This window comes from Scyliorhinus torazame, chromosome 9 (genome assembly GCF_047496885.1).
Source record: "Scyliorhinus torazame isolate Kashiwa2021f chromosome 9, sScyTor2.1, whole genome shotgun sequence".
NCBI lineage: Eukaryota > Metazoa > Chordata > Chondrichthyes > Carcharhiniformes > Scyliorhinidae > Scyliorhinus > Scyliorhinus torazame.
The window spans coordinates 58,744,118-58,756,676 of record NC_092715.1 but is presented as its reverse complement, the minus strand read 5'-3'; the positions used below and the strand labels follow the sequence as shown (position 1 = coordinate 58,756,676).

Below are 12,559 nucleotides of genomic sequence, written 5' to 3'. Positions count from 1 at the left end.
GTTTTAGTTTAGTTTTCAGAGCTGGATAGCTGCAGTCACAGCCAGGAGGTGTATTAGAGTCTCGCTCTGTAATCTAAAGAATGTAAATCGATCCTTTGGCAATTTAAAACTAATAACTGCTCGCAGTAGTGACTTTATATAATTAAAAAAAAAAAAACGGTTAAAGGTCTTCTGGATGTTAAAAAGAACGTGTTGTATTCTTTGGGGGTTGTATTGAATTAATGCTTGCTAAGATGTTCACTGTTTGTTTTAAAAAAGGTTAACTTGAATTCATAAACATTTTTGCTTAAGAAACATTTTTCCATTTCTACTGTACCACACCTGTTGAATGGGCCGAGTCCTCCCCATACCACAATCTATGAAAAGTTGTGGGTCAGGTGAACTCCATGATACACTTTGGGATTCTCGAAACCCTGGCCCATAACACATTACAGAAAGTAGAGCAGTATTCTGACCTAACCAAGTGCTTCATCAAGGGTGATCACCCAAGAGAAGCTCCATAGCAGAATTGGAAGAGGGCAGAGTACCCATGGATTGCAGAGTCATACCAATGAAGGCAAAGGACCTAGCAGGGTTTGGGCAGCACAGTGGCAAGCACTGCTGCCTCATGCCACTGAGGTCCCTCCAGTGTTTTCGTCCCCATAACACAATGTGCAGGGTAGGTGGATTGACCACACTAAATTATCCAAAATGAATTGGGTACTCTTTAGGACCTTGCAGGGGCTTAGCCAGATATAAATTTAAGTACAATTAAGGGCCAATTTAGTGTGGCCAATCCAGCTAACCTGCACATCTTTGGGTTGTGGGGGTGAAACCCACAGACACTGGGAGAATGTGCAAACTCCAGAGTGACTCAGGGCCAGGATTCAAACCTGGGTCCTCAGTGCTGTAGTCCCAGTGCTAACCACTGCACCACCCCACTGAGCCAGATTCCTGGCCAGAAGTTTCCAGTCTTCAGCCAATTTGCGATGGGTCACAGACGGCCAGGTTCCCAATTTGCACTGGAATCAAGAGCTCACTGTTTTGGGAAATGTGCCAAAGTAACTTCTAAAGGCAGGCTTGGTGATTCTACTCAATTCTAATGCAAGACATTAATGAATCCTCAACCAGCTTGGGAAAAAATATGCTCTGCTAAAGGAAAAAAAAAACAACTACTGTTGGAAAGCAGAATTGACTAATGAACTATGTTGAAAGTTAAATTCTACTATCTGAAAAGATGAAGTGAAGAGTCCAAGGAGCAGTGACCATGGTAGAACCAAATGCCCAGGTGAAGTTGTCAAACTTCAGTTCCACAGATTGTGGAAACAAGCTACAGTAATTGCAGAGCCGAAAGATCACTCCGATAGTACTCAAAATAAAGTGGGAATTCATATTCCATTTTTTTTGAATTGTCAATAGCCACATGGTGACTGTTAGGTAGGAACCACTGATCAGTTCAGCTACTGTGCTGGTGAAGTGTAATAGTATGAAAACATCCCATCCAGATACCAGAAGCAACAGAACCCACCACTCTTCAGACAATGAATCAGTTCAGCAAAGACTTCAGGGGGATGAGCAGTGATAATATGCAACACAAGGAAAACTATAATTACTTGGGATGTGATGTATAAGGGGCCCTCTTAAAATGTGGGACTGAGTACAGTACAACCCAGTGATTTAATAAAGTATATTGCCCACACCCAGGTCAGTGTTGACCAGAGCAGTTTACCAGCAAGCATGAAGACAACTTTGTAAATACGGAGTCAAAAGACAGGTTAACCCATGTATATGAGAGACCTATTGAACTGCAACCAACAACAAATACCTTTAGGGACTGGTGCAAATTAGAGCATCACATTCCATGGAATCTGGGCATCCATCTAGCTTCTAGAGATGGGGGTCGGGCTGTTGAACCCCCGTCTGGCTAGGCCCTGCAAGATCAAGTGCAGATAGACCTTACTTCTGGTGGAATTACAATTACAACAAGCATAGACTTAGAATTGTTTTAAATACTACTTTATTGACTTTGAGAATAAAAAAGGGAAGGGAAAGATAAAAGACAGAATCATAATTTAAAAAAAGTGCCAGCAATGGTTCAGCTTCAGGATGGCATTAGTGGTTTTGACAAATCTAAAATAAACACAGATCTCAGCTGCAAGATGGTGCTGATCCTCATTTGGCTGTTTCTAGCATACTTGTTCTTAATAGTCTGCAAAAAGAAAAAAAAAAAAAAGGAGTCATATGTCATGAAAATTTATCTAGCAGGCCCTCATGTTAGCATTAAAGTCTAGGGCCTGTGGAATAGTTATATATAGATGCTAGTAAAATTTCACAGTAGGTCAACATTACTGTCTGCAGAAGTAGTATTTCACTTGCACAATCTAGTGACAATGCCCCTAGAGAGCTCATTAAGGTACTTCCAAAAATGGAGAAACTAAATGCAGCCCGTGGAATAGATCCCGTCCTCACAAACTTACCATGTGCTTTGTGAGGGAGTTATTGACCTGCACAACATTCTTAGCTAGGTGTTGCATAACAGGAAGTAGTTCATCTTCTCTATAGCCCAAGTAGTACTGCAAGAGGGGAGTCTGGGGTAAAGTAATAAGTCAGGATTCAATGTATGCAGCAAAAAAAAAAAAAAAAGCGATGTGTCATCATCCCAAAGAAAAAAAAAATTGCCATTCATTTTTAAGATAAAAAAATGCACTTACCCATTCGCCACAATGAAAGACCTTCTGAGAAAGGTGAAAGGCAGATGCAGCAATTAGGGATGGAGGATAATGCACCATCTCATAATCCCCCATTGTTAATTCCATCAGGTATTTGCAGAGAGTGTGTTGTACAGTGTCAATCTGACCAAAAGAGAACATTTATTCAAAAAACAGCAGCACAGTGGCAGTGGTCAGCACTGCTGCTACACAGAATCATGGACTTGGTTTCAATTCAAGTCTTTAATGATCATTAAGTTTGCACGTTCTGCCCAGTGTGCATGTCCAAACATGCAGGTTAGGTGGATTGGTCATGCTACGTTGTCTTAGCGTCCAAGAAGTGTAGATTAGGTTAAGGGGTTATTGGGATAGGAGTGAGCTAGTGTACAGTGCTCAGAGGGTCAGCCAGACTTGATGGGCTGACTGGCCTCCTTCTGCACTGTAGGAATTTTGTGAATATTTTCCAGATGCGCAAGTGACCAACTATTGAAGAAGCAATATAACAAAATTGCTGAAGATCAGAGTTGGTGGGGGGGGGAATTTTGAACACGTGTTGGGGATTTCTCCATTGGGTATTTGGATAAAAAAGCAACAGGTTAACAAAGTTCGTCTCATAAGACAAAGCTTACTTCTGCAATTTTTGATGCTCTTCTGAGGAAGTGCAGTGGAAGCGGTTTGCCCAGAGAAAAGTCAAGTTTCTTTAAGATCAATCTCTCCATTTGTTGTATTTGAGCACAAGAGTAAGCATCATCAGTGATGACAACAAAGTCCCTTACTGCCGGAGGATAAATCTCTTCATATTTGGAAGCGACAAGCATTGCTGTTACACCAACAAGTTGTAGATTCTGCTTGGTTACTGGGTTATCCTAGAAAACAGTCAGTTGTTAGAATTTAACACCAAGCTTTACCAGTTTAGAATCATCAGGCACAATTAATTAGGGTTACAACCTTATGGGACTGCACAAAAAAAACAAAACTTTACATCATGTCAACTGCAAAGTAGTATAGAAGGAACAGTCTCATTTTGGTGATTAAATTAGTATTGGATCAGGTTAATAGAGTCAACATTTCTTTTTGAAGGTCTTGCAACAGGAACAGAATAGTTGGGTGGCCCAGTTTGCACAGGGGACTAAACAGGTAGTGTTCCTCCCATTTAAAAAAAAAAGGATCTTACCTGAATAAATCTATCCAAGATAAACACTGTCAAGTACATAGTTTCTTGAAGTAACCTAAATTGCATCTGAACCTGCACAAGCCAGTCAATTAGGATAGCACGCATGCTTCCAGTTATCTTTCGTTCCCTCAAGTAGTTCGGTCTCACTGCCTGTTTGATCTAATTTCAGATAGTAAATAATTGCTGCAACATACACGTTTTAACAGAATTTCAATATTTAGATCAAGAGAAGACAGGACAGTTTTAAGTACCCGAGCTGCCACACAACAGCAGTATTACCTATATGTCGGGCACACTAATAAGTTCCACATAAAGAAATTCTGGTAAAATCCAGGAGCAGTGATTTTTGCTTTTGAGAAAGTGCTCTATACACCAAGATTCAGTGAGCAAAAAAAAAAAATTTTAAAAATAAAAAAAATAAAAATCAGGTCCATCCCTTCCATGGCATTAATCACACACATCCCAGTTAATTTATCCAGTTACTCTGATCTGAAGTTCCAACCACTCTTAAATAGGAAAACGGACCTCAAGTTCTCTTAAATATTTGTAGACATCTTTAACATATTCACTGCACAGCATTGGATTGTTGCCATCCTTTAGATCAACATCTTCAACAGGCAAGATTTCATTAGAAAAGGCTTCACTTGGCTCTTCAGATGGGCATGCTGAAATGTCCATTGGGGATGGGCATGGTGGCACCTGCTACAATGGATACACAAGTTAACCAGATGAATGGACAGCCTAGATAATTGCATGCAAAGTCAACTGACTACTTATTGCACAGTTAGCCATCTTATAGAAAATATGAGGGCACTTCATCATATTCCCTTAAGCTCTTTGTAAAGTGAAAAGAGAAACAAATATTTTGATTCCTTTGTGGATAATGTATTGTCTCTTTACTTGCCTTTACATTATAAAATGTCAAAACCTCAAGAACTCCTATGTAGAAACTAGTTCATTAAAATATCAATTGGAACATTGCATTAACAACTAGTTTATTTTGTCAAAGTTGAAATGATTTTTTTTTTTTTATATAAAGTATCGTGACAGGAATTCACACATTACCAAGCCAGGATAAATATATTCATTAGCACCCAAACCTCTGGTTTTACCACTTCTTCAGTGCAGTATTCTTTTGGTGGAGGAGTTTCTGGCTGTTTGCACCTCTCCACTGGTTCCATTTTTGGGGCCACAGTCTTTTCCATTTTTGAAGCAATCACAGTTTGTTCTTGCAAGTTCAAATATTCCTGCAAGTTCAAATATAACGAGTCATTCATATCTGCACCAACCAAACTGCCCAGCGAGAAACTTATGGTCAAGATAACTAGTCAACACTGCTGCCTCACATCACCAAGGACCTGGGTTTGATCCTGGGCCACTGTCCGAGTCTGCACATTCCATGTCTGCATGGGTCTCATCCCCACAACCCAAAGAGATGTGCAGAGGTGGATTGGCCATGCTAAATTGCCCCTTAAAGGATTGGGTATTCCAAAAAAAGATAAAATAGTCAAATATAATGTAATTTATATCTAACCAAACCACCCAGCAAAAATCAAGAGAACACCAGCTGCAACTTGTTCAAACCTTAGGACTTGTTAGAGACATTTCTGAGCATCCTTCCCAATTCCCAGGGAATGAAATAGCCACATTCACTTAACCCTTGACAATAGCACATCTTATAAACCCGCTTTCTTGTATTGACTTGCTCGATGAGCCATTCAAATGCAATGGTTCCTGAAACAATGCACAAAGGATTGAGGCAAAGATTTGCAAGAAGTAGCTACTATACAAAAGCAATAAAGTCAATTTGAAAATTATATTTTGTTGAAAACCATTTGGAGCAACAAATAGGTTCTTGAAGTTACAATAATAAAAAGCACAAACAAATCAAGATGACATTCAATCCTACCCCACCCCCTCCAAACAAGAAACTGAACTCCCTCAACAGCTGACAGTAACTAACTCTTAACCAAAAGGAAATTAATGGCTACCATCTTTAGTAGAATCCCTCTACAAAACCCAGAATGGTGTACTTGACCTTTTCAATATAGGAGCTCCCTGGGGCAGCACGTGGCACAGTGGGTTAGCACTGCGGCCTCATGGTGCTGAGGTCCCAGGTTTGATCCCGGCTCTGGGTCACCGTCCGTGTGAAGTTTGCACATTCTTCCAGTGCTTGCGTGGGTTTCGCCCCCACAACCCAAAAATGTGCAAGTTGGTGGATTGGCCATGCTAAATTGCCCCTTAATTGGAAAAATATGAATTGGGTACTCTAAATAAAAAAACAAATATAGGAGCTCCGAAGTATTGGACAGAGTAGAAGACCTCCCCACCACCCAAGCATCATTTCCCTCATTGGTGGCAAAAAGGACATCTACCTTCACCCAGGTCTACTGCAAAGGCAAACCATATTGCCACCAATGGGAAAGGCTCCTGTTTAACACCATGTCAGAGATTTTTAGTGTCAAAGAAAAGACCCAAAAGCTCAGCAACTTGGGACAAGACCAATGGTTAGGCTCACCCCACACAAAAATAGGACCCAATTCACCCTCCCATTTCATTAACCACATTCAACAGACACTCCAAGCCGGTGCTGATCATACCAGTCTAACTTAAAACCTTCCTCCTTAGCATCCGTATCCCTCTATTCCCATGTTAGTCCAAGATGCCACTATTGTGTCTGCTTTCACCACATCCTCCAGCAGTGCATTCCAGGCGCTCACCACCATCATTCTAGTGAAAAATCTCAAATCTCATAGCTAATAACATCCTAGTAAACCTCTTTTGTACTCTCTCCAAAGCATCCATCTGTGTTCAGCAACCAGAATTGTACATAATATTCCAAATGTGGCCCCAACAAGATCTGCACAGCTATCAATGACTTGCCAATTTTTATACTCATGCCCTGACTAATGAAGGCACGCATGCTGTATGCCAGACTACTGTTCACCTGTATGCCCAAATCTCTCTTCCTGTCAATACTCCCAAGGGTTCTGCCATTTCCTGTATTAGACCTTCCAAAATGCATTACCTCATTTATCCAGATTAAACACCATCTGCCATTTCTCCAAACCTTCTACTCATGACCTAAACGTCAAGTGGTCAAAAGTGCTGTTTGAATTGCTTCCAAAGGTTGGACACCACCAGATTTGAAAAATATCTTGTAGGAGACAACAGATGCAAGGCGATTATTGCTTTAATCTAGAGCAAGATCTTACCTCCATTTGTCCCCATATGGAATTTGGATTGGTCCCGCTGGACAAATGCCCTACAGATCCTTGGTTTTACCCACCCAAATAAAGAAAAATGGGGACATGGAAAAAGAAAAAACCATGGATGAAATGAAAGAAAATCGCTTATTGTCACAAGTAGGCTTCAATGAAGTTACTGTGAAAAGCCCCTAGTCGCCACATTCCGGCACCTGTTTGGGGTGAACCCTGCCCATTTGGCCCCATTCACCAGACTGGCATAATTTAAAGTGAGGCCCTCACCCATAGTGGAAACTTGATCCATAATGTAAATATCATCTGCATACAAGGACACCCTATGCTCCCTCAAGGATTTAATCCCCTTCCACTACTAGAAAACCTAACACAATAGCCAGTGGTTCAATTGCTGCCAAATAGAAGCTGAGACAATGGACATCCCCACCTTATACCCAGAAATGGAAAATAACTGGGTTAAGGCATTTATGTGAACACTAGGGCCCTGTACAAAAACAGAATCCAGGACATGAAACTTCCCAAAACTAACCTCCCAAGATAAAGATCCCCACTTCATCCTATCAAATGCTTTTCCAATATCTGTAGATCACAGTTTGGGCACAGGAGGTGGAGGAAGGGAAGAAAAGCAGATGTATATTCGCAGACAATTGCCAAATCCTGTCTGTGCCTCCACGATCACCTCACCGACATCGTGAACAATTTAGCATCTGCATTCAGAAGCAAATTGGGTTGCAATGACCCACATTCCATAGGGTCCTTGACCTTCAGGATTAGGGAAATGGGAGGCCTGCACAAGTAGAATGAACAATGAATCCCGAGACAAGGAGTCATTGCAGGATCAACTGACCCTCAAACCTTTGTAATGGGGAAACCATCAGTGCCACTGTCTGCATTAGCCCAGTTCATTTCCTCTGGGCCCAATGGGGATTCCAACTCCTCCTGCCCTTCCCTCTGCAGTGCACTACCAAAATTCCACCAGCACATCTGTCCCGCCAGGGCAACAACAACGGGTGCCTAGCCATCCATCCCCCAACCACACCCAAATAAGACCATAAGACAGTGTTCCTTCTCCCGGCATACAAGCAGAACTTCAAGCGGGAGAATCCAGTTACTACAAGGTCAAAGAATGGCTTTCGGGAGATTACTCCCCACGGAAGGCCAGGCTTGAGGATTACTCCCCACTGGAGGCCAGGTTTGAGGCGTTCAAGTCAGGCGACCCTGACCTATGCAAGAAAACCAAGTACGACCTCCACAAAATCATCAGGGATGCCAAGAGAGAATCAGACTTTTGTCGCATTGTGGCAAGGCTTAAACATCAAAGCCGACAGCAGCAGCGCATCCTTTCCCGATGAACTCAATGCATCCCATGCTTGGTTCGGCAGGAAATCACACTGTCAACTGCCCCAGCAGCTCAGGACACACCCATACCCACAGTCATAGCTTCCAAAGTCAGATTGGAGTTCTGGAAAGTGAACCCGCAGAAGGAGACAGGGTCCCTGGTCATACACTCAGATTCTGCACAGACCAGCTGGCAGATGTGTTCATGGACATCTGCAACCTCTCCCTACTCTATTCAGAGGCCAAGAAGACCACCGTCATACCAGTGCCAAAGAAGAACCAGGCAATGTGCCTCAACGACTACTGTCCAGTGGCCTTGACACCGATTGCTGTAATCAAGTGCTGCAAGAGGTTGGTCATAGACATATCAACTCCATATTCCCAGAATGCTTGATCCACTGCAATTCACATACCATTGCAACCAGTCCCTGGAGCATCTCAACAACAAGGACTCCTACATCAAACTCCTATTTATTGACACCTTCAACACCAATCTCAGCCACGCTCATATCAAACCTCCAAAACCTAGGACTCTGCTCCTCCCTCTGCAACTGGTTGCTCAACTGCCTGACCCATAGATCACAAATCAGTAAGGATAAGCAGCACCTCCTCCATGATAGGCCTCAATACCGGGGCCCCGCAAGGCTGCGTACTAGTCCGCTACTATATTCCATATACACACACACGACTGCATGGCAGAATTGGCCCCAACTCCATCTACAAGTTTGCTGACAACGTGACTGAGTGGGTTGGATCATGAACGATGAGTCAGAATACAGGAGGGAGATAGAGAACCGAGTGGTGTAACATCAACAATCGCTACCTCAATGGAAGCAAGACTAAAGAGCTGGGCATTGACTTCGTACTGTCCACACCGCTGTCTGCATCAACAGGGTCGAGGTGGAGATGGTCAGCAGGAAATTCGTCATGCCACCGACTGACTCGGCCCAAGACAGCAAGAAACTACAGAGTCGTGAACACAGCCAGCCCATCACACAAACCCCCCTCCCATACATTGGCTATCTACACCTCCCACTGCCTTGGGAAAACAGGCAGCATAATCAGAGATCCCTCCCACCCAACAGGAGATGCAACGTCTGAGAACACGCACACCGATTCAAAACCAGCTTCTTCCCCCGCTATTACCAGACTCCTAAATGACCCTCTTATGGACTGAACCAATCCCTCCACACATCTTCTCTGCAGATTAGCACTATACTCCGTATGCTTCACCTAGTGTCTATGTCCATATATTTTAAGTTTGCCTTTTGTATTTTCTTTTAAGCTGCACACGGAACAATATTTTACTGGCCTTTCCCCCAATCTTCATAAACCCTTGGTCACAGTTGGCTCATTTTACTTGCAAGTAACTCTGGGGTGGGGGGGGGGGGGGGGTTAGTGATTATTGATGGTTCACCTTGGAAGAGAGTCCACCAGTCTCTACTGCTCCACTACTTGCAAGTAACTCTGGGGGGGGGTTAGTGATTATTGATGATTCACCTTGGGAGAGAGTCCACCAGTCTCTACTGCTCCACCCTCATTTTCTTCCTTTCTCTCTCCTCCTCCTTTCCCCCCCACCCCAAAAAAAATTTTTTAAAATCACATGATTCTGCCTCCTGGAATGATCCTCCAGATCATCCATTTCTGGCACACCAGCCATCTGCAACACTGCCAGTAGGGCTATCTGGTCACTAAGCCTCGAGAGCCACCCCCACACCCTTTATTGCAGCACTATGTGCTTTTACTAACGGATTGGTCTTCTCCAACACCAACTGAATTGGGAGCCAGGGCTTACACCAACCTGAAGGTCCCACTGACACCACCTGCCTTTGCTTCTTGAATTCTGCCACCAAGTGGGCAGCACGATTGTGCAGTGGTTAGCACTGCTGCATCACTAAGGTCCCAGGTTCAATCCCAGCCTTGGGTCACTGTCTGTATGGAGTTTGCACAAGTTTCACCCCCACAACCCAAAAGATGTGCAAGGTAGGAAAATTGACTGTGCTAAATTGCCCTTAACTCTGCCACCAAGATGCAGGTATGCATCTCAGCCATTTAGTAGTGGATGGAATCACAGCAAAGCCTCTAATTCAGTCAAAAACTTTATTTCTGGGCACCTTATACCATTGATCAGAGAGACTTTGTAAGCCAGCATACCCCCAGAAACTGGGCAAAAAAAATACAGTACACTGGCAGGATCTCTACATACCACCACTGATGTCATACAAATGGTTTTAACATATCAAATCTCAAAACAGCCATTGCACAGGACAATAAGAGAACAAATGAGAGTTCCCAATTAGGAATTCACAATCCATTACCTTTTTCAGAGCCAGCACCTTTTTCAGACCCAGAGTTGCACATGGCTTATTGATGATATTCACCAAAGCAACTCTATGCTCCAAGACAGTCATTGTTGGACAATTTTTTGATTGGACTTCTGTTTCAGTAGCAGCAGCTCGAGTAGCCTAGAAGGAGAATACTGCAGTTACTTGAACAGTTTAGTGTGGACTAGGGGGGGGGGGGAAGTCAATTAGTTAAAAAATGGTTACACCAGTCAGATAGTCCCCACACATTATATTGCAGTATAGTGGTGAAGTTGCTATTAAAAAGAACTTGCTTCCTGGAGGAAGTCATGTTTAACCCTGAGAAAGTCCCTAGAGTCTAGTACCATGCAATGCCACCAATTCACAGGTAGTCCAGCAGAGTACCGAATTCTTGATAAGAATATTGTTCCAAAATTGGAAACATTTATAAAGCAAGAAAAAAAAAAAAAAGAGCCTACTTGCTCATAGAAAAATAAGCCTCTTAATAACAAGGGGAACGGTTATTATGGTGCCATCATGTACATTAATGAGCACCATGTATCCCCGAGTGTCCGCGTGGGTTTCCTCGGGTGCTCCGGCTTCCTCCCACAGTCCAAAGATGTGCAGTTCGGTGGATTGGCCCATTGCCCTGGTGTTAGGTCGGGGACAGCCTGCTTTCAACAATGCAAGTGCTGAACCCATGGCAATTTAAGGTAGGCGGAGTAAAAGCTATTGTAATTAACATAACTAATTAATTTCAGGGCCAAGAGTGTGAACAACATACAAACCCACAGGGAAGAATGCAGATAGGATAGCAGGAAGCCACACTAGAAACACAAAAACAAGCATTAGTCTGAAAGGTGTGTGACACCCAGTGTCTCATTCGTAAGTGACATTTACCCTCTACATTATATCTGATGCAAATCAATAATTGTTAAGCCTGGATAAAAATAAAACACCAATTGGCAAAGCTGAAAACAGTGCAGTTTCAAACAATGCGTTGCGTCCAGAAAGCAGAGCGGTTTCGATCAGGTCCCACATGCAATTGACAAAAAAAAAACCCTTAAAATTAGAAAATGAGCTTCGTTTTATAAAAGTCGCACTAAAATTCCAGCAACCTTACCTTTCGTATGCGGACAGCCATTGTGGGGTTTTTTTTTTTTTTTTTTTTCCCCGCCCTCTTGATTTGCTATCAAACCACTCACTGCCTTCCCCACTCGAATCCCCCCGCTCCTCCCCAGCCCTTTAAATCTGTCGGCACAAATTCCCATTGGAACAGACCAGGAAACACTAATACAAGCCCTTATTGGTTGAGAACACATTCGACCCAAGAATCACAAACACTTTGCAGTCAGACCACTTTCCAGCCATCAGTAAGAATTAAGATTGGAAAGAGCAAAATGGCACGAATAAAGGAATCCCACCAATATTTAAGTTACATTAAAACATGACGATCTCATGATGTTTTCGATGGCCATCTTATTTTATCATGATGCAGATCAGGGGGAATGTGTGCAACCCTGATCACATCCACATCCCGTGGTGGGGGGGGGGGGGGGGGCGGGGACGGTCCTGTGTACAGCCTTGATAACATCCCATGGAGGTCTGTGTACAGCCTTGATCACATCCCATGGGGGGGGGGGGGGGGGTCTGTGTACAGCCTTGATCACATCCCATGGGGGGTCTGTGTACGGCCCTGATCACATCCCATGGGGGGCCTGTGTACGGCCCTGATCACATCCCATGGGGGGTCTGTGTACAGCCTTGATCACATCCCATGGGGGGGGTCTGTGTACGGCCCTGATCACATCCCATGGGGGGTCTGTGTACGGCCCT

General features: G+C 43.4%; 1 protein-coding gene across 4 annotated transcripts; it reads right to left on the bottom strand.

Annotated features, from left to right (window-relative positions):
- Positions 1-1,979: 1,979 nt before the first annotated feature.
- On the bottom strand, positions 1,980-11,896 carry LOC140429220 (G2/mitotic-specific cyclin-B1-like). Of its 4 annotated transcripts, none has more exons than XM_072515960.1 (9): positions 11,847-11,896; positions 10,739-10,885; positions 4,962-5,108; positions 4,387-4,563; positions 3,862-4,020; positions 3,317-3,553; positions 2,691-2,831; positions 2,457-2,567; positions 1,980-2,188 (listed from the first exon to the last, which is right to left on the bottom strand). In XM_072515960.1, exons 1-9 carry the CDS (start codon positions 11,865-11,867, stop codon positions 2,081-2,083), a joined length of 1,248 nt encoding a protein of 415 aa, XP_072372061.1. In that variant the 5' UTR covers positions 11,868-11,896; the 3' UTR covers positions 1,980-2,080. The 4 variants fall into 4 exon arrangements, with proteins under 4 accessions (XP_072372061.1, XP_072372062.1, XP_072372063.1 ...); XM_072515961.1 differs by having other exon boundaries at positions 4,387-4,560; XM_072515962.1 differs by lacking the exon at positions 2,457-2,567.
- Positions 11,897-12,559: the final 663 nt, after the last annotated feature.